The sequence below is a fragment of the Mustela nivalis genome (genome assembly GCF_964662115.1).
Source record: "Mustela nivalis genome assembly, chromosome: 5".
Lineage (NCBI taxonomy): Eukaryota > Metazoa > Chordata > Mammalia > Carnivora > Mustelidae > Mustela > Mustela nivalis.
The window spans coordinates 151,090,142-151,112,689 of NC_139024.1; the positions used below are offsets into that span (position 1 = coordinate 151,090,142).

The 22,548-nt window shown below is 39.5% G+C and overlaps 1 protein-coding gene across 8 annotated transcripts in view; it reads left to right on the plus strand.

The window, feature by feature from the left end:
* The window catches only part of CDKAL1 (CDKAL1 threonylcarbamoyladenosine tRNA methylthiotransferase), a 631,102-nt gene that overhangs the window by 291,998 nt on the left and 316,556 nt on the right, over positions 1-22,548 (plus strand). For all 8 annotated transcript variants that reach the window (XR_014311876.1, XM_082730990.1, XM_082730994.1 and 5 more), the window contains one exon: positions 2,170-2,273. Coding sequence is in view for 7 of the 8 variants with exons in the window: in XM_082730990.1 (XP_082587116.1) it covers positions 2,170-2,273 (104 nt within the window). In the remaining variant the exon portion in view is untranslated. The remainder of the gene's footprint in view (positions 1-2,169; positions 2,274-22,548) is intronic.

A 22,548-nucleotide genomic window follows, 5' to 3' on the forward strand; every position in this document is an offset into this window, starting at 1 on the left:
TGTTGAACCACCCTTGTTTCTCAGGGATGAATTCCACTTGACCGTGGTATATGATTCTTCCAGTAATATGCTGTTGAATTTCGTTTGCTAGTATTCTATTGCAATTTTCGCATCTGTATTCATGAGGAATATTTACATGTAGTTCTCTTGTCTTACAGTGTCCTTATCTGGCTTTGCTATCAGGATAATAATAGCCTTATAAAATGAGTTTGAGAGCATTCCCCCCTCTTCTGGTTTTTGGAAGAGTTTGAAAAGGATTGGTATTCATTCTTTTTAAAATGTTTGACAAAAATCATCAGTAAAACTCTATCCAGTCCTGTGCTTCCACAGTGGGATATATGGTTCAGTCTCTTCACTCATTATTGATCTATTCAGATTTTCTATTTCTTCATGACTTAATATTTGTGGGTTGTATGTTTTTAGGAATTTGTGCATTTCTTCTAGATTTCTTCTACATTACCTACTATGAACAGCTCTGTAGCTTATGTCTTCTTGTATTTCTCTGGTGTCAGGTGATGATCAGACATTCTGAAGTAGATTCTTCATCTGTAAGACGGGGATAATAACACTGAACTCTAGAATGATGAATGAGATAACAGGTATAAAACATCCAGAATAGTGTCTGATACTCAGTCAAAACTAAACAAAAGTGAGTTATCCTCTTAGAGAGAGGCCCGCAACAGTTTTCTCCTTTCCCTTCTTATGAAACAGATGGAAATTGAGAAGAGAAGACCTTTAACAACCGGGAGACTAGAATTTGTGCTCATAAGAGAGAGACCACAATCTGTGTTTTATCTTATCTTAAAAAAATGAACACAGCTTAGGAAGAAAAGAATGATAGTTTTTTAAAGTTATGTGGTTGGGTAAACAGTAAAAATCATTTGAAAATATATGTGTTACTTAAAAGTGCCATGCAGAAATTATGAGAAATGAAGCATTGCAGAGCGCCTGGGTGGCTCAGTTGGCTAAGTGTCTGCCTTCAGCTCAGGTCATGATCCTGGAGTCCTGGGATCGAGCCCCACATCAGGCTTCCTGCTCAGCCGGGAGTCTGCTCCCTCTGCTCTCTTCCTGCTCATACTGTCTTTCTCTCTCACTCTCTCTCTCTCAAATGAGTAAATAAAATCTAAAAAAAAAAAAATAGAAATTAAACATTGCATATTTGGCCGCTGAGTACGGTGATTCATATGTATCTCATAGTCACATATTAGCAAAATTACACATTGGTCAGGTTCAGTTATTAAAAGTTCATTTTTTTCTCATTTTGAAATTTTAAAGCATTTATATTATAATGGTGTTTTAAAACCTTGCTGTTCATTTTAGCAGTTGAATCAGTGAAGAGTTACTTCCTTGTTTGGTTTTGTTCAGTGTGGTTGAGCCTTTTTGGCATAGGACTGTTCTATTATGTTGTAACTATTTTTTTTTATATTAACAAAATCTATTTAAATTATATTTAAAAATTATGAGAGTAGAGCCAATATTTTAGTTTTTCAAAGATAATTCTTTATTATGTCTACAGACAATTGGGAAATCTGTTTTTTTATTTTTCAAAACTAATGTCATTTTCCTTGTTTACTTTCTCTAATGTAATCCTATAGAGTATTAATTGGATTTGTTTTAATGTATTTTTTCTGACTTCAGGAGTGAAAAATGTTATCTGAAAATTTCTCAGGGTATATTTTGTTATGAGAATGCTATGTTGCCTGTTTATTCTTATATCATTAGTTGAAAGTTGAATGAATATGCTTTATTATTTCTAAGCAATACAGTATACATAAGCAATACTAAATTTCTACTTTTATAGTGACCAAACAATGTCAGTGGCTTAGAAAAAAATGCCGATCTTGAATTTGTTTTGATTACTTAATCAGTGTAAGCATTTATAAACTTTGTTCCTCATTGCTATGTTCATTTGGAGATAATACTGTGTGATTTGTGCAATTATTTTTGAATAGTTGAAGCTTAAAAAGAATTGCACGTTGTAAATTTCTGTGTCTTGTGGAAATAAAGTAAGTATGAAGTATGATGGATACCAGTTTTTCATTTTTTCTCATTTCAAGTGGCACGTGTTATAAATTAACATCTTGTTGTATGTTTTAGGTCTTTTCCCATGTTAGGTGTGTACTATCTTTTTTAAAAATTTGAGCCCCATTTATTGCCTCATTTGAACAGGTGCCTCAATGCTTGTACCTACTGCAAAACTAAACACGCCAGAGGAAATTTGGCCAGTTACCCGATAGAAGAACTAGTAGAAAGAGCCAAACAGTCTTTTCAAGGTAAGATTTTCTAGAATTATGTGCGATTTTAGCCTTCTAAATAAATTATAATATTCTTCTAAATAACCCTTCACTTTAAATATATGATGCTGCTTTAGCTTTCTGGAGAGTTTATAAATATTTTAGCCTATATAACAGAAATGTTACCAGATTCAACCAACCAGCTTCTAGTGTTCCTGTTACTCTTCTTTTACTACTTTTCCATCTTCCATTTTCTTATGATGTATTTTGAACTTTATCACCCATTGTCACTTCATAGAAAAGACAAAAAATAAAAAATAAAAATGAAATCCATGACCGTCTAATGTGCATGAAGACTTTTGTGGACTGAGCAAACTACTTTTCAAGATTTCTAACTCTTTCTTTGGTAATTTTTGGACATTTGGAATGTAGAGTGAATAAGTATTTCCAGGAGCCTTGAAAAAGGTAGATTTTACTATCGGTCAATAAAGATCACCCTCAAAAAAAAAAAAAAAAAATTCACCCTCTTTATCTGCAGAACTGTGGACCAGCAAAGAGTGGTACAGGTAAAGAGACCTAATGAGAATAACTCTTTGTGTAGGTGGCCAGCTGCTTCCAAATCATCACTTGCTGGAAAATGTGATTGTTTAGGTATCTCTCAGCATATAATGAGACTTATCTTTAATGTGAGTCACAGTTGTGTTGACACTAACTGCTTAAACCATAGACTTTCTCTTTTGTCTTTGTTTATAATATGTGTGTATAACATTGGTGTGTCTTTACACCTAACATGATATAATCTATTGTCTCATAATCTTGCGGGTTAATAGTTATTGGCAATGTACTTGTCCTTTTAGCGAGTAACTTGGAGTGCGACTTTCAGTACCTCACACCCTAGAAGTGATAGTATGAGTTCTGAACACGTTTCTTTATTTAATCTGTGAAAGCCTTTATCAACATGAATTTGGAATGCTCTCCATAATAGAAAGAAAAGTACCTTGATTGATTTATGAACACCTCCCAACAAATTTGTTCTATTTTTACAACCTGAGTTCAGTCCCTTCCTTCATTCACATCCAACTTATATTGAACAAGAAACAAGAGATGCTCATTGACTCCTGCCGGCGTTCTGTTTTAGAGCCAGGTAATTATCTAATATGAAGAACAGTCTGAGTGATTGTCTTTTGTACAACATGACTACATTAAGCCGTGTTCAGAAAGGGCATACATTTGCACAGAAACCTCATCTATTTGAAAAATGATGCCTTTCCTGGCATTCTAAATTGGTGTTTATTTTTCCATATATCTGTCAGAAAATGGGGATATTAAAACTCTATGATCTATCCACCAAACACTGCAAATTGGTAGGAGTATGAATTAGTTCTTTCGAAGTACTTTTCCAACATTATGCATTTCTCTTCACAGCTAAATGTAAGTCTTAAAACATCTTCTCACTTGACTCTGAAAATTTATTTTAAAGGTCTAAAACTGATAAATCATCATCTAGGAAGTGAAGGTATTCTCTTCGCTCCCTTATATCTATCTTCACCTATAACCTCTCCTAACATTTTGATGTGATTGCTTCACCACTTAGTATAGACACATTGATTGATTGATTTTTATTTAGATTCAGTTAATTAGCATATAGTGTATTATTAGTTCCTGAGGTAGAGTTCAGTGACTCATCAGTCTTGTATAATACCCAGTGCTCATTACATCACGTGCCCTCCTTAATTGGACACATTTATGTATTACGCTTGACTTGAGGCAAAAACCAGAAAGGAATAATCAGTTTTTATAAACTGATTGTAGATTTTTTTCCTAAAGATATCCAACTTAGTTCTCTGACTTATGTTACTTATCTTTAGAAAGGCCCTCTGAGCAGCGGAAGTACAGAGTGTGACTTCGTTCAGACTTTATTGTCACTTAGCATCGTCATAGCCAAAGTGGGTTGGGCCACTTAAGGTGAATGTTACAAAGACTGTATCTGAGGTCAGCAGCGATGTAGCATTTGTTTACTCACAGAGAAAGCACTCAAAGAGATTGGGTTAGTATTGCTTTCATCATCATGAGCGTGTGTTTGGGTATGTGTGTGTAGGTGTGTTGCCTTTTTATTCCTGACCCTGGAATGTTGGCTGTGTAACTTCCATTGTCTTGGTATCTGTGTATTAGAGCTGAAACCAATTGCTACTTTTTGGACTGGTGAGCTCATTTGATTCATGGTATGGTAGTGTTACTAAAATATTGAGGTCGTAACTTCCTAGGCAAGGCAGGATGGTTAGAAGAACTTAAAGTAGTTAGGTATTCAATGTTCTTTGCCATAGGAGGGTTTGAATATGAAAAGTGTTCTGCTGCTGACCAGCCATGCCAGTCTGAAGAAGGTACTTGCCCCCTCCAGGCCTTGGTTTCCTTGTTACTGTGACGTTTCCTATTCTTTGTTGTTAGAATTTGAGATAACTTACAGGAAGTAATTGGCTGTGTTCTTCTTATGAAGAAGACATGCTACTTAAACTGAAGGAATTTAAGTGAATCCAAGAAGTCTAATTTTTTTTTTTTAAGATTTTTTATTTATTTGACAGAGAGAGATCACAAGTAGGCAGAGAGGCAGGCAGAGAGAGAGAGAGAGGAGGAAGCCGGCTCCCTGCTGAGCAGAGAGCCCGATGCGGGACTCGATCCCAGGACGCTGGAATCATGACCTGAGCCAAAGGCAGCGGCTTAACCCACTGAGCCACCCAGGCGCCCAAGAAGTCTAATTTAAAAAAAAAAAATTTTTTTTTATTTTTTATAAATCTAATTTTGAGGGAAAATATTGAAACATCTATAACAGACATTAACGAATAGAGTCAAATGACAACTTTTCTTTTGATGCTAAAACATATTTTAGGACTCTGTAGATAGAAACTATTTGGTGTGACTATTACCTTTCATTCTCTTAATTTGAGAAAAGCAAATTTGTGCTGAGAATGGCCGTATACTCTTTTTCCACTATAGGAGGTACCTGTTGATAGCTTACATTTTAAAGGGATTGAGTTCATTTTCTTTTTTTCTGCAAAAGACATTGGGATGTTACTGATCTTACAGATTTTCTATATGTGAACTTTTAAAATTGTGAAGAATAATTATGAAGGTAAATAGAAGAAATTCTCTCTTATCTCTGTGATTTTTGCGTATTTAATTCTAAATAATTCAGGTGTTAGGACTATCCTTTGAGCTAGAAACCCTTAAATTCTGCGTGATACCATTATTATTAAATGGCTGTATAATTAATAATAAACAATGTGGTTCTTTGAAAGGCTGCTCTAAGATGAAGACCCTTTTAAATATGTTTCCAATAAATTTGATGAGAGCTACTCTGTCTGTGGAAGTTAATTTCCCGTCCTGAAAAGTCATTTCCTTTCTTAAAGTTTTTGATGACTTTGTGTCAGAAATACCAAATGACTTTCAAAAACTCTGTACCAGTTGTAGAATGGGGATAGAACCCAGATTGCCTAGCCTATGATAGAATAAGAGCACAATTTCTTTTTGAATAGCATATTTATGAAACATTTTATATTCATATAAATTTATTTCATAGTGGTCTAATGAATGGAGAGGCTAAGGGCTGACCCAAAGGGAAGGGAGCATTCAGAAGAGATTCTGAAATAATCATGGAATCATTCTGAATGTACAGTGGATTCCCAAAGCACCAAAAATATACTGACTATACATTCAGCTGCCAAAAATGAGGGAGCTCATTAAATTTTGAATGGATTGCATTAAAATAAAAATTATTTATATTTTTAAATAGAAATTTTAGTTTGCCATTTACAAAAATACATGCATATATATGTATATAATATACATATTAATACATTAATATGTACATTACATTAATATGTACAATACATTAATACATATGTAATATGTATGTATTTAGTTTATAGTTATTTGATTTCCTTGCCTTTTTTCCCCCCTTTTTCTCTCAACTCAGTCCCCTTGACATTTTCACTTTCTCAATGTGTTCATCATTTTTGTGGCCAGTCCTGAATGTGAGTATAAGATTTATCACGTAACTTGAGTTTCTTCTCTCATTGTTCTAACAGCCTGTGGGGAAACTTTCCCCCTACCTCCTCACCTCTGCTGAGATTCCGGTTTTAAAAATTCCTCAGCATCGTGGTGTTCGGGGACCAGGGTTTGACATGGTTGCATTTTATATATCTAGAAAAACATGTCAGGCTGTGACCAGGACTTTGTTGGGGCCAGAATGAATTTACAAGCTAGTGTTTTCTAGGATATTTGTATTGATTTTTCTCTAGCAGCTAATCAATCAGTTTCAGTTGTATAAGTGATGGAGCAAACCTTTCTAAGTGTGCTGGGTGAGTGGTGTGGAAACAGCACCTTTCACTGCTGCCTCTGGAATCAAAATGTAGAGATGATGGATGAGCTATTTTTATAGTGATTGTGTGCTTTTCTAGATCTCATTTGTGTGTTGCTACTTTTTTCTTCCTCATGAATCTGAAAACCCTTGCAGGGTAAGTGGCATAAACCGGTTATGGAAAGGTAAATAAATTAAGGTGAAATATTCAGAGCAGGGAGAGAGTTTCTTGGTGTTGAGTGATTTTAGTATTAATGTTGAAATGTTAAAAAAACGAATTCTGTTTTATTTGAGACTTGCAAAGTTGCTGTTTTTTGTGTGTAAGATTAATTATGGAATGCATCTAGAAGACATTACCTCCTGACCTTTTATGTAGGGAAGGACATAAGCGGTGTTTGATTTTTGGATGTATGAACTTGGATCGTCGAGTTCTACAGTTTGTATCAAGCCGCATTTGACTCATCATTGTGAGCAGTGATTGCTGCATATTGAGTCTGATCTGAGACTGGAAAGGAGACCAATAGCTATATCCTGTTAATTTACATGGCAGTTATTTAAATGTCTCATTGACTCCTAGTTTCATTTGTGCTGTGTTGACACAGAGAAATTTCTTTCTTCTATAGGATTAATAATTTAATTTAAGTGTTTGTTATATACTGTCAACTTGCAAGGAGGATTTTAGGTAGTTTACATTAAAGGGTTGTGCATGTGGGCACCTGGGTGGCTCAGTCGTTAGGCGTCTGCCTTCAGCTCAGATCATGATCCCGGGGTCCTAGGATCAAGCCCGGCATCTGGCTCCCTGCTCAGCAGGAAGCCTGCTTCTCCTTCTCCCTCTGCCCCTGCTTGTGTTCCCTCTCTCGCTGTCTCTCTCTCAGATAAATAAATAAAATCTTTAAAAAAAAAAAAAAAGAAATACAAGATTGTGCATGTAATGGACCCTGAAAATAAAAGTGCTATAAAATGTTGTATTATGTTTGCAAAGAGGGAAGATAATTTTACAAACTGGTGAATCCTGGCTCTAGAGAAGAATAAGGGAACACAGCGGTTTATATACTTTGATATGAGTGTGTAAAAGGAAGTGTATAGTTTATAATGAGTCAGGTACATGTTTCGAGGCTGTAGACACTAAGAAGAATTATTTTCCTTTCATAAGAGACATTGAATAATGTAATAAAAATATATATAAAATATATTAAAATACTACATATAAAATATAAATATAACATATAAAATACATATTAAAATACTACATATAAAATATAAATATAACATATAAAATACATATAGAAGTATAAAATTGCTTTTAGCTGGTCATATATAGAAATTCAAGATATAGTTTGCACATGGCCTTTTCTTCTGTTGATTCTTTAAGAAACCCAAAATATAATATTAAATTGTAACTTTTCAAAAAAATTTTAATGAGACAGCTACTTATATGTGGTGTGCATGATACATGTCACCGGATAAGAGGACCTGAGGCCTAAATGGTTATGTGTCACACATTCAGTTTAAATAAGCCAACATTAATCACTTAGATTTCAGAGAATGCTAGTTACGTCTGTCCTTGGCAAAGCAGAGTACAGTTTACCTGGTCTTTGTCTATTTGGATCTGTGAGTTTCTAGGACAGTGGTGCTCAAGTCCTTATTTATTTTTTTTTAAGCAATAAGGGAAATCCCTTCTTCAAATGAAATTTGAAGAGTAAAAGCCGAGCCAGCCCCGTCTTCGTAGAGGTGAGGCCCTGTTCATTGAGCCCCTCCCCTCGGAGGCCTGGCCCCGGAACCTCTAGAACCCCGAACTGGCCGGCTTCCTCAGTATTTCTCTGGGGCCCCGGTTTGCCCCGCTCTGTGCAAAGAGAACATGTCCGGGAAACACTTCGTAAGCCGAGGGGCATCAAGCAAAGAAGCAATTACTGTTCATTTATGTGCAAAAAATCTGGAGTATTTCCCGGACCCCCAACATAAGCCCTCCCAGGCTCTCCTGATATCTAAGCACAGACACATTTTGCCAGTGGGTCAGGGGAGCTGAGCCCCGGGGCTCAGGACAGGGTTGAGCCGGGCGCCGTCCTGGGGAAGGATCTCAGAGGGCCACTGACCACTCCTGCTGTTGCAGGCTGCTAACGGTGCAGACGGCTGTGTTCATGCTCAGCTTTTTTTTTTTTCTTTTTTTGGGGGTAAAAACAAAAATCCTCTTTGGGTGCCTTGCAGTTAGCAGAAAACAGGTAGTTATGTTGGTCTTTCCTAAAAGCAGAGTGGCCTCACGTGAACCTCAGGACAATGTGAGATTCCTGTAACTCCTTAACACACCAGTCCTTTCTTGAAAGGGCTGGCTAGTGAGTTTTTTAGGCTTGGTGGACCCTAAGGGCTCTGTTGGCAACTGTTCATTTCTGCCCCCAAAGCCTAAAAGCGGCCACAGATGACACATACATGAATGGGCGTGGCTGTGTTCCATTAAAGCTGTATTTATAACAGGAATTAGGGATGACAGGGTTCATTGGTCACCTTTGGAGAAAGCTAACCTAAACAAACTAAGGAAGACTGGCAGAACCTCCCATTGCTTCTAATATGCTTATATATGTCCCAGATCCACCAGAGAAGGAGGGCCTAATGTTGATCTAGAATAGATCGTTGTACTCAGTCTGGCTGTTCATTTTAGTCACTTGGCAGTTCCTGTTTTTCACAGTCACATCGCACTTCCTATGACAGGGAACCCTGCACTTTCTAGAATCCAGGTGAGTCTGCCGTAGTGCCAGAGCTGAGGACTAGAGTCGAGAACCAGTAGTTTGAGAATTGTTGGTTGAAGCCGTAAAATGAACTCACCCTCTTCCCCTCTACTGAGAAGGATCTTGAAGAGGAAACCCCGGTTGCTGAGTAAGGAAGGAGCGGACTTAGGGAGGTGGGAGGGGCAACACAAGTGCCAATTTGCTGACACCCCTCCCCCCAATGGTTTCTGAATGCAAAGGTGCTTACTTAAGTTAAAAGGGGCGGTGATTTTTGTTATCCCCTAAGGTATCACAAAAGGGTCAGCTGACACTTGCTGATTGTTTACTGTGCTGTCTGGGAACTAAAAAGATGAAAAGCAAAATGACAAATACATGGTTCTTGTCATTGAGGGGCTCCTCCCAGTTTAGAAGGACAGGATAGCACGTGGGGCTAATGAAAGCTAAAATCCCCAGAACCAGGAAGCGGGTAACGAAAGTCATTGGCCCTTTTAACATGTATAAGCACCTGGATTTCCAGAACGTCTGTTATGGACCTGGGGCGGTGTCCACAAATGGGCCACCCCTGGGTTACCTCTGCACCTTCCCTGACTCTGGGCCCCCGTCACCAGTCAGCCAGGGCTTCTCCTTGCAAGCCTTCTCATGGTCAGCCACTGCCACCGCCACTGGAGCGCACTTAGGGTCCTAAGTAGAATCCACTTGCCCTTCTGAGTCTTGGGGTTTCTGTAATGCTAGAGTCACAGTCTGTGAAAAAAAACACACTGGCCAGTGACTCCTTCACTCAGTTAACTTCAGTTAACTGTTCCAACTATATAGTTATTTTTCCATTCATTCGACAAGTATTTATTGAGCATTTGTCAGAAGCAGCTTGTGTTTCTGCTAATAGGCACATGCCTTAGAAAAGGGAGGATAACGTACATTCTTACAATCAGCCTTTGGTTACTTCTGCCACTGGGTCAAGTTTGCTGACCCTTGAGCAAACAGCATACCTTCTAGGTGGGAACAGGGACGCAGTCCCGAGGCTGTTCGGCAGAATGGCGTCTGTTCATAATTCTCTGAATTTTCCTAGTTCAGAGAACATACAGACCAAAGTACAGAAACCTGGGAGCTTCTGGGAATACCTTTTGTATCTGTCCATAGCAAATCTGGAGTGTCCTCAGTCCCCGCTGTTATGGGAGTGGTATTTTTGGGGCTCCATTGTGTTCTACAAAACAACTTGCCAATACGCAAGTACAGAATTATATTGAAAATAATGAGGCACGGGAAAACAAATGAGAACAGAAAAGTCAAGTGTTGATGGGGAATTGCATCGAAAGTAGGCCATCGTCACAGATGCCGTGTAGTCTCCGAACTTCTGGAAAGCTTGTTGTCTGTAAGGAGAAAAAACCCGGCTTGGTGTTCGATCTGAAAGATTTTCACACGTGAGTTCGTGTAGAGAGTGCCGAGAGGTGTAGTACTTCTCAGCAGGCTCCTCTCACACTGAAATTCACATTCTCTGCTCTCTTAAAGTTGCATATTTTGGCTTTCCTGGTTAAAACTTGTAGCCGAGCCCTGAAAAGCTTCACACTGTGAAAGGCTTTCTGGGGATCTTAAACAATCCATCCTCACTAGCTATGCCTCTGTGGTGCCTTGGTCCCACGTCCGAAGCCCTTAGGAACCACAGAGGAATCCCACTGTAGAGACAGGGTGTACAAACCCTGGGTCATCCTGGGAGATGAGGCATCGGCGTGCAGGAAGAAGATAGTAACATTGTGTTTACTTGTATGTTCTCCTTGGAATTTTCCTTTTGTGTATATTTCATACTGTACATAATGCATTCGTACAAAAGTGCATGAATATAATTAATGATCTGGATCTATGGGGATGCATTCTTAAATTTTTTGACGGATTCAAGAAAGTGATTTTTCCAGAGGCGGAGACCACTGATTCAGAGGAACACATGGCCTGTTTCCTGCTGTAACGCAGTGCTTTCAGCCGGGTGTTGGTCTGAGCAGGGCGACGGAGCTCCCTACTCTCTGTTATGGTCTGAAGGTGCCTGTGTTCTGTTTTGCTTGAGTGCAAATCCTTCTGCTTTTGAGATCAAATAAACATGATGAAGTTTATGTCTTCAGGAGGAAAACTAAAGCACGTAATGAAGACTGGCCGTGTCTCTCTGCCCAGAGATACTCTCTGTCCTCCGTGGCATGCTTCCCCTTCCCTTCCATCTGTGCTTTAGGCCGGAAGGCTGAGCCTGGAGGCTGTGGGGTCAGGCGCATGCGGCAGTGTGCGTGTTGGCTTAGTAGGTGCTCAGTAAATGTTGGATGAGTTGCTAATCCTGAATTGATGGGGCCTGATAAAATCCTATATGCGACTTGGAACCTGTGGTGAAAATACAGCCTGGAAAGCTCAATTTTAAAGTGGGCGAGGGATATTGCTTCCTTTCAGCTGTTGTTCAGGCATAATTGAGTACTTGTGTCTCATAACACAGGCGTGATTTTATGACACTAGATACTTTGTGGTGGTGGCTTTCCAAGATCTGCAACAGAAATAACTTACTTTTGAAAACTATTTTCTGAGAATTGACGGGTATCCATCATTCTTACTAAGTGGGTACATCCCACTTAGGTCCACATGTATAGTTGTAAATACATACATATTTGCTTTAATTTTTTTTTCTTTTTCTAAATGGAATTTTGCAAAAGATTTTTTTTTTGGTGACGGGAGATAGAAGTTAACCAAAGGTTTTGCTTTCAGCATCTGAACTGAGGCAGATCTGTCTCTGGGATCATTTTGGTGAACTTTAAAGGCTGCAAGTTAGTTTTGGAAGGTTGTTTAATGGAATTTTAATAGCCCTGGAAAGATGTGAAAGTGATACTGCTACCTGGTGGTTTGTAAACCTGACCTTTGTGAGATGTTTTCTGGGCAGAAGTACTGCTTTGTGATGCCAGCGGCTTTTATCGATTCTGTGGACTCTGCACTTTTCTACCACTGGCTGTCAATTCATTCCAGCTGAAAAATTATTAAATCTCTTCTCCTGCTTGTGTGGATATTAAATTGCAGTAAACATACTTGCACTGTGTCAGGTATGGCGAGCATAATTTTCTGCATGAAAAAAATATTTGTTAGTGGGACCTTGGCTGCTGTGCAGAGGTTAAAAATTTCTGTACTTTTTTTTTATTTGTTGCTCTCTGTGTTTTATATATATATATATATATGTTTCTCTTGGTGAGTTTCAACACATTTCTTGTTACTTGTAATATAAAAAAGCTAGAGTTTGATTTAGATTGCTGCCTTTAAAGAATAAGCCCCCTTTAGCCCGTCATTTCTGGTGTCAACAAAAGAAGGATGAGAACCTGGGGGTAAGAGGGTTTAACCTGTGGAAATACATTTGGGGAAGAACGAGCAAGATCTGCTGAAAGAATGAATCAGATGGATCAGGGAAAGAGCGAACAATTAGATGACCATACTCTTCGCTTAGATCTTTTTGATCTGTTGGGTTCTAGTTAAGGAAAGTGAAGGCCAGTGCACTAACCATCATCTGTGGACGTGGGTCTTAAGCTTTACTGTCTCTGTGGATAACCCTGGGCCTTTGGGTATGTATTTAAAATTGCACTTTCTTACGCACGCCCTCAGCCCCTCCCCTCTCTTACACCCCTTTCTTTCTTTATAAAATAAATGAAGCTTTAAAAAAAAAAAAGGGTGGGTGCCCAGGTGGCTCCCAGAGTGTTGAGCGTCACACTCTTGATTTCGGCTCAGGTCCTGATCTCAGGGTTCTGAGATTGAGCCCCGCTTGGGGTCTGCGCTCAGCAAGGAATCTATTTGCGGTTCTCCCTCTTCCTCTGCCCTTCCTCTCACTTGCACGCCTACACACACTCTCTCTTTCTCTCTCTCTAAATCAATAAATCAAATCAAAAAAAAAAAAAAAAAAGAAAGAAAGAAAAAGACAGACATACTGCCCAGTTCCCAATTCAGTAGGTCTGCCGCAGGATTTTCGGATGAATCAGTCCAGATGGCTCAGATGCATGTGGTAAGGACCACTTCTAGAAACTTCTGTCTAGAAAACTTTCTTCGTTAAATAAATACACTGAGTCATGGAATCAAAATATTCAGTGGGAGTGGAGAAGAAACACCGTCGATGTGAGGCAATAAACTAAAACTCTGTGCCTGTTCCTCCCACAGAATGGCTGCAGCGTGGGCGCGGGTGCCCCTCTTTCCACCCCCAGCCTCCCCTCAGAGTACTGTGCAGAGTGTCACATACAGGTTCCCAGGCTCCCCCTCCAAAGATCCTGGCTCTGTGAGCTAGTTGGAGGCCGGGGAACATTTATTTTAGAAGCCACATAGGTTTGGGAATCACCAGCCTAGAATTTTTTTTTGGGGGGGGGGTGGGTGTAGTGTGTTTCTTTTGGATATAGAAATTCGTCTTGCTTTTCCTCTCTTTAAATATCCCTTTTTGGGCTCAGTTTGGGTCGAGTCTTTCAGAGCAAATTATCACACTATCATAATTAGAGGCACATAGGAGCCTTTCACTCTCAAACATGTTTTATAAAACAAATGTATGTATATTGTGGAAATAATTCCCTGCTGGTAGCAACATGATTGATGTAATTAATTAGCTAATTTGTTTTTATAGGAATAGAAAGAATATGTCCATTTGTGTAGTTTGTAAAATACCTTTATTTCCTCGATATAAAGTGTGCCTTTATTTACTTTTCTTTATTTGAGAAGAATAAATTTAAGAAATACTAAATCTATATTGGTAGCTGAAATCCACATTTCTCTAGTTCAGAAAGCACTTAACCTTGATATATTTGCATGATGCAGTATTACAAAGCTTTGAATGTTAATGTTTACCGTTTATAATAACCTGGAAAGTTTTTCATACTGGGTTAAAAAACATGGCTGTAAAATCATATTTGCTGTACAGTCACAACTTTTTATTAAGCAAGCAAAAATAATTAAGTACAGGAAAAAAGGAGAAATTAAGTCATAGGTTACTTTAGTTGGAGGGACAAAGAGCATATTAATACTATTTCTGCTTTTTATGTTTTCTAAATTTTCTGTAAGTACCTACACTTTTAGACTGCATAAACACAATAGACTTCATTTTTAAGGAGTTGCATATATTAAATTATCAGAGTTTTTCCATTTAGAAAGTTAAATCATGCATATTTGAAATAGAGCCACTTTTTATTTCTTGACTGAGATATGGGAAACAGAAATATGACCATTTGGAACACTTGATAAACTGAAACTTATTTGTACCTAACTCTGGACTTGGTGAATTCTGTTTGAGCACAGACTAGCCTGATATTCTGAGAATTTACTTTTTACAAATGATCAACTGTATGTGATGAAGATTTCTTTAGGAGAAATCTGGACGCCCCCTGGCTTAACCTGATCTGCTTCCTGCCCAGCTCTATGGTTGAAATGGCAGCTCTGTGAATAAATCAAAGAGCCAGCTAGCTGGGAAGCCTTTGCAATTATCTTTCACCCTTCATTTTCAGATGAGGAATGTGGAGCCCAAGGAGGACAGGGAACCTCCCTAAGCCCCTCTTTGCTCCCCAGTTCCCTCACCGCTATCCTCAGCTGCTTCTGCGCCATGGAATAGCATTATGAACATTTCTTTGAAAGGTAGTTCAGAGGGTGGGGCGGGGAGCGGGGGAAGACATGTGAGTAGGAGAAGCTTAGGGGAAAGAAAAGTTGTGGACTAGAAGACTAAGTGGTAGCTTTTCAGAAGACCAGAGACTTGCTTGAGTCCTTGGAAGGTGGCTTGCATTTGGAGGAAAATACAATTGAACTTGGCAGCAAAGCCCAGGAGGGGTCACGTGATCTGGCTGGGTTACCATTCCGAACTCTTCTTGCCTCCCTCTCTCTCCAACCTGTTACCATCCAACCCTTTTCCCTTAATTCCTTGAACAGAGCACTGGCTTTTCCCTTCCTTTGAAAGGGTTTACCTGTTTACCAGTGGTCTTTGCACGGCCGTCTCTTTCATAATAAGGGATCAGCTTTAATGTCTCCTGTTCATGGGGCATGTCTTTGACCACCCTGAAAGGGAGCCCTTTCCTTCTAATTCTCTGTCATATCACACGTGTCCTCCAAAGCACTTATGATTTGTACTTTATACCCTTTTGTTTATTCATTTCTTGATTCAGGAAAAGTTCTGAGACAGTAGACAGACTGCCTGTTTTATTCATCCATGGATTTTTTAGAGCATGGTGTAGCGCAGGGCATACAGGTCCATAGTAAATACTTGTTGAATGGAGGCATGAGTACACATTATAACATACATTAATGGAATTCTATTTAGATCTATATAAAAACACTTTTCTTAGGTATGCTCTTTTCTTCTTAGAGCAAAACATAAGCAACAAAAGCTATATATAAATAGATGGCTGTCTGCATTCTCGTCTTGTTAGGATAAGCCTGTTTGCTTTCTCTGAATTCCTTCTGCAGGGGGTGTGGAGTGACAGTGCCAGCACTGGGGCTGGGATAGAGCCGTGGTCCCTGAGTCATGCCGCCACAGGCTTTGTGCATTCACATGTGCAGCTGATACACAGAACAGTCACGGCCCAGAATGATGGTGGGAACCCAAAGTTGACCCAGAAGGGGAGCCTAGAATGGCATCAAAACAGGATGATCAGAGTCAGAGATCAAAGCCAAGAGTGTGAAACCAGAAGAGTGGATTGTTTCTCCAATCACACGGAGAGCAAAAGGGGGAAAGACCCAGCTAGTTAATTAGAAAGGGCCGTGTTACGTGCCCCTGGCTGAGTGCTCGACTAGACTCAGGGTTTAAGGCTATGTGTACAGTGGACAAAGCCCACTGTTGGCATAAAAACTATCTGAAGTATTTAGCAGTTCATGTTTTCTTCTCCCTAAAACCCTGTGGATAAACAATTGAAACATCCTGGGAGTCTGTTAACTTGGTGGCTCTCATTTAATCCCACTTCTTAGTCTTTGTACTTTGTGTAGATGGGACCTTCCACAGTGACTGTCAGCTGGGCCGTTGGATCTCACTTTGGCCACTGGATTTTGACTGTCCTGTGTACTGGGGCTTACTCTCGTGGAATGCTGCTTGGAGTGCCGAGCAGCCTCGTTCGGACGTCCAGCTACTACCCTACTGGCAGTGTCCTGTGAGCCGAGAGACATGCAGCCAGCCCATAGGTCTTCTCGCTTTTCCTCGGATCCCCCAGACTTGTAAGCGAAGGAGCCGTGTTGAATGTTTGGGCTACCACACTGATCAAAAGAGCTGCCTAGCTGAGCAGGATCGTATTAATCAGTTATTGGTTTAAGCCACTAACTTTTAGTGCAGTGTGTTGTACAGGCATCAGGATACTGTGTTAGATATTTGTATGAATGTTATTTTAATATATAAAAATTTCATAATACCTTTATTATATTTCAAACACCTTTTAAGATTAGCCCTATATATCTGGGATTGCTTCTCATTAAATGAGATATGGTGGTAATAATAGGATTATGGTTAAACAATTACTGGCATGTCACTAGGAGCTGTTAAACACAGAGAGAAATAAAAATCAGCACCTTGCCATTCACAGTCCGGTATGTAAGCCCTTACGTCACTGGACTCAGGTAATCCTGAGGTACTGTGACATTTTCGTTAAGACGGAGTTGGTTACCTGCTGTTTCCATAGCTTGTTAGCTCTGTGGCCTTGAGACAACTCTTTGGTTTCTTCTTCCTCAGCCTCAGTTTCCCCTTTAGCCAATCCGCATGAGTATGAGCCAAGCCAGTGTAGTGCTAAGTCTGTGATACTTTGAGAATGCTCAGTTGCTAATATGTTATTCTTGACCATATAATGAGAGAGCAAGAAAGAAGAGGAGGGACAGAAGATGTCGATGCCTAAGAAGATGCTGTTGGAACTTCAGTTGACTTTGCCCCCCTTGGCAACTGTGTTCTGTGCATTTTGTTCATACACTCCACCCGCTCCCACATGCATATGCCTGGGCTGCTTTTCAGAAGAAACGCTGGACCCTGGATGTGCTCCTCCCACCTGAAGCGCACGCAGGTCACTCAGGGACCTTGTTAGCCTGTGGGTTTGATCCTCGTAGATCGTGGGTGGGGCCTGAGATGACTCCGAGTAAAAAGGGCCTGTAAGATGACAGGTTATTCATGACCCTTCACCTTTTGGCCTTGAATCTCCTCTTGAGCCACCAGTGCTTAGCATTCTGTACCACATAACGTGTTCTTCAGTCACAGAATTTTTTTCTTCAGACGGCCAGGTCGAGGTGAAGTGGTTTGTTTCACTTTCCCTCCTCTGTGACAAGGACTGCCTGAGTCTTATCTTTGCATCACAGCTGATGTTCAGTAACTGTGTTTTGCACACTTGCTCACACGCCCTTAGGATTCTTGTGACTGTAGACAGGAAACTTCCCGGTCTCGCCTTAGCGAGCGGAAGTAGCAAATGCTCTGAGTGAACCTCTTCAGTGTCTGGCTATGGCTGCTGGAGTTTGAGGGACTAGTCAGCCAGTGCCCTTGAGTGGAAATGAGAGAAAGATGGATTGTTCACAGATGTGAGGTAATTTAGAGAGGATAATGTGCATTGGGCACAGTTAAAACTATTCTTTTTTGGTGAATGGTAGCGCATACTCATCCTATATTACAGTAACACAGTGGCAAACTAGCTAATATTTCAAATAAAGTGAGTGCCCAACATAGGAATTGTTGAAGAAAGCTGGAACCAAAAAGGTAATAGCTGTTTTCTTTGAAAAAGCGGGCTGCTGCATACTGGATACAAGTGAATTCATTCCTGTTTTTACATCTGTGTTTTACTCTGGTCACATCTAGGCTCTGTTTTTCAGACTTGAGATAATTTATACATAACAGTCTGACCTTCATTTACAGTTGTACTGACTGGAAGATGTGATTTACTATGTAATTAGTTTTGGTAAAAAACCAGGGGTGGGTGGGTAGGAGAAACTTGGTACTATGTTAAGGAGAGAATAAGTTGAATAGATTTTTAAAATAATTTCTTTCAGTGTGTTAGCCCACCCAGCAATATGATTTTTGCAGCTAAGTTTTCAGGTAGCAAGTGCTCTTTATAAATTCATAAATGCTGCAATTACGTGAAAATTATACCACCTGTGAATTTTAGAAATCTGTACTGTTTTTGCTGAGATTCACTGATGTTTTGCATTTTACTATGTATTTCTTGATGTAATAACATTTAAAATAGTTCACCTTGAGTAAATACAAGAGATTGGTTGAGTTTTTTTTTCCCCCAGCACATTGGCCAAGGTTAGTGTGCGATTTAATCTTAATTGTTGTTACTGTTATTTATTTAACAAACATCTGTCAAGTGCCTGTTAGGTGGAGGATTTGTGACAGCAAAATGCTGTATACATTCGACGTTTTCCATAGAGAAGGTTGGAACATTAAAGGAAGCAATTTGTAATTTGTAAGTATGGCTTGATAACAAATTATAAAACAAATATGTATTTTTCTTCACTAAAACAACTTGCTGGATTATAAGGTTCTACTTAAAGATGGCTGGCTTTTTCAGATTAATTTAGATAAAAGGAGAACTATGAAGAAACTTGGACCATTATTTTAAGTAAGGTGAGTAAGGACCATTATTTTAAGTAAGGTGTATTTTAAATAAGGTGAGGTGTTTCTCAAGTTTGGGATCAGCTCATTGTTGACATCTAATCGTGTACTCAGCCACCGTATTGCTGTGATCATTCTTAAATGTGGACTCCAGGAAGCAGAATGGCTGTCACCAAGAAAACAAAAAATTTATTTTATATGGTGCAAAATGTTTATTCTATTCTACCACCAGAAACATAAAATGGACTTTTCGCACATCATTGGTTCTATTGTCTTACTGCTTTTATTTTCTTTCTTATTTGTGACAGTGATTTTTTTTTTGATGACTGCAAGTATGATTATATGTATAATTCAGATGTGATGCTGTTTTGTGGGCCCTTTATTAATAAGACTGTCTGAGAAGTAGGCACCAAATAATTTTCTTTGCGCTCTTACATCCGCCTCTTCATCATTGCGTTTGCCCAATGAATTGCAGCTGCTGGCGTTCTCAGCCCTGTTCCACATAAGCACAGAGAGGTTCCATGGCTAGTCTGAGCAGGAGTCCTGAGAGGAACACTTTCTCGGGGGTGGGGGGGGGCGCACCCCTTGGCCCGCAGCGTGTGCGCCTTAGGGAAGGCGTTGTACTCAGACACTCGATACTGCAAATGCAGTGCTCGCAGTAGTGCTCTGTGGGTTATTGTGATAACTGGGCTCATTCCATCACGTGTGATCATTTTGAGACAAGCCCTTGGTGGTGGGCAGTCACAGTGGTCTTGACTGGCGGCACTGACTCACTTTACAGGTCTTCAGTTTCATTGGCCGTTCTGGTTTCAAGAGATTGAAACCTGACAAAGGCAACAGAATGCTGAAAATCAGATCCCAGCACTCATTTTAGGCTCCAGGAACCCTACCATACAAGAACAAGAGAAAGTGTTTTAATATTTGTTTGTAAGTAAGACTCTGTTTAAGTGCATTCACTAAGTAGTTCGTTAAGGTACGTTTAAAACTAGCTCTGCTTAATTTGTGAAAAATATTTAACTCTTTTCAAGTTTGGAGATTAAATATGTTCAAAATAAAGGAAAATTCTGGGGCGCCTGGCTGGCTCAGTCAGTGGAGCATGCATTTCTTGCTCTCGGGGTCATGAGTTGGAATGCCGTGTTTTGGGTAAAGTTTAGTTAATTAAAAAAATTTCAAAACAAGAAAAGAAAATTCTGTACTTCGTATTTTAGAAATGTATATAAAATGGATATAGTAATGATGTTCATGGTACACGAAAGATTTGTTCCGCTACATGTAATAAATATCAACTTGAGGCTTGGGGTCAGTGGAGATACTTAAAGCTTCCAATATACCCATCAGATTAGCTTGATGGCCTAAAATCCGTGTTCCCCTCATGCCACAGACTGTCGTTAGGTGTGCTGTGCATGTGAATTTGCAATGTCTTTGCAAACCAATTCCTATTAAAAAAAAGAAAGAAAATGGATCCATGGCCAAAGGGGGTACTTCAGAAACACGGAGTAAATCCAGTTCTTCAGCTGCCAGTTGTGCCTGTTTTTAATTTTAAGCAAATTGCATTTGTGACCAGCTCTTGTTTTGCTTTACTTTCTGAGAACCAGTGCTCCAAAGAAAGAAAAAAATAAGCCCACTTTTGTCCCTAGTTTATTTGCAAACCAGGTCAGACGCCCTTGATTAGCTCTCAGTTGGAGGATAATTTGAACCTTGACAGATTGAACCCAAACAGCAGGGTTTCTCTGGTCTGGCCAAGAGATAGAAAAAATAAAATAAAAGCTAATTCCAGTTCACAGGCCGTACAACAGGACTGAATAAATGTGCAACTGTTAATGAATGGCTATTTCAAATATTTACAAAAGGCTCAAGAAAAAAGAAAAGATTAGCATCTTAGGCAGCTGTTCTAAGGGAAACCTATTAAAAATAAACATGATAAATGATGCTTGAGAGCTAATATATCTGTCAAATATCAAATACACTCAAAGAAAAAAAAAACACTGTTTCAGGAAAGGGAAAAAAAAAAAAACCCAACCCGAAGACTTTTGGGCATAGCTATCTTGCTTTGTGGTTGACACCCGATTTTTCTTTTTATTCTTTTTAAATTTATCTTTTCTAATCCTGGAATATTCACGCAGATAGTATTTTATAGATTGTAAGGTCATGGGTAAGTGAATGGAATCATTTGAGTTGTGTCTGTTGTGATTAAATTGGTTAGAAACTTTAAAATTCACCCATATATCATTTGAATGAAGACATACCGTTAATTGTTATTTTATGGGATTGCAGATGATATAATGGTTTGAATATGATCGTAATAACATTTTAGCATCATGGCAATTGTGCTAGGAAATGCTACATAAAAATGGAAATTATTACAGAGGCAGTGAAGTGTTGGTTCCCAGCGCTGAGTACAAGTAGAGTTACTGTTGCCTGCAGTGTTGGTACCCGTCCATCCCAGCCTCTTCCTGGGAAACACTCTTTTTTTCTCGATTTAGCTAAAATGAAAGCCAACTGCGTTTGCCACATATGATGGACTTGTATGGTAGACCTTTGGCATTCAAGACTTACTGCTCGTGTTTTTAACTGTTTCTTGATAACCTGAAAATCTGTGGAAAGAAGCAATTTGAATTTTCTGAGGCTTGAATTTGTATTTGAATAGCTGTAGGCCGAGACTGGAATGGTGGATCAAGTCATTTGTCTGCTCAGTGAGTGTAGCCAGCACTTAGAATTCATATCTCAGTGTAATGGAGAGTGAGTCTTGTGTAGTTTTTTAGTTGTAGATTACTCAATCTTTGTTTTGTGTCCAAGATGTCACCTAAAGGAAAGCTGATTATTAATGTATAGCCCTTGTCAATTTGGTGATCTCTGAATGGTAAGGACCTAGTGTACTAATAATGGAAAATTTGTAAAGTCTCACAAATAGTTATTTCGATTTGAGGTCGTTTCGCATTTTGTAAAAGTGTGATTCTTTACCAGGCGTGTTTCTTTACCCGGGTCATTCTGTGAAAGTTCAGAAGGCACGTTCCTTGGTTGAAGTGTGTTCTTTGTGGGGAGGGCTGCCTGTGGTGTGAAGAGAAAGCACTTTGGTCACGCTGTCCACTATGAGTCGGGTGGACTGGGCATACGGAGGGAGTAGTAGTAAGCCCACTGTATGCTTCAGGCCTGTCTCAGAACCCGTGCAGCAGTGTGGCCATCGGAGCCCCTTCTGTGGGAGGGTGCGTGTTGTGAGGGAGACCGCGGAGAAGGCTGCTGGTGATGTGGGACCGGAGGCTCAGGTCCCAGCCTATTGCTCTCACCTCACATCCCCCCTCTCCAGGGGCACACGTGGCCTCAGCAATCTCTTCATCGATCAATTTCCTCCGTCCCCACCCACATGGGCATGATTGAGCACTCCGTAATTACCTATCACCTGGGCTAGCCTTTAATCACCATTAATTCACTTCTGCTCACTAATGGAAAGGTTAGAAAGTGGAAGGGAAATGACTAAAAACATAAAACTGATATATAGAGGGGGCCTGAATAAGTAAGTAGTCAGGGGGTAAGGAAGAAAGGCAGCCACGTTAGCCTTTTCTTTTTAAGCCACATGTTGCTGCTGTGTAATAAACAATGTTACGCTTGTATTTCTGTTGAATTCTTTGAAATACACACACACACACACACACACACACACCCCATGGGAATTACATTATGTATCCTTATAGGAAGGGCACTATC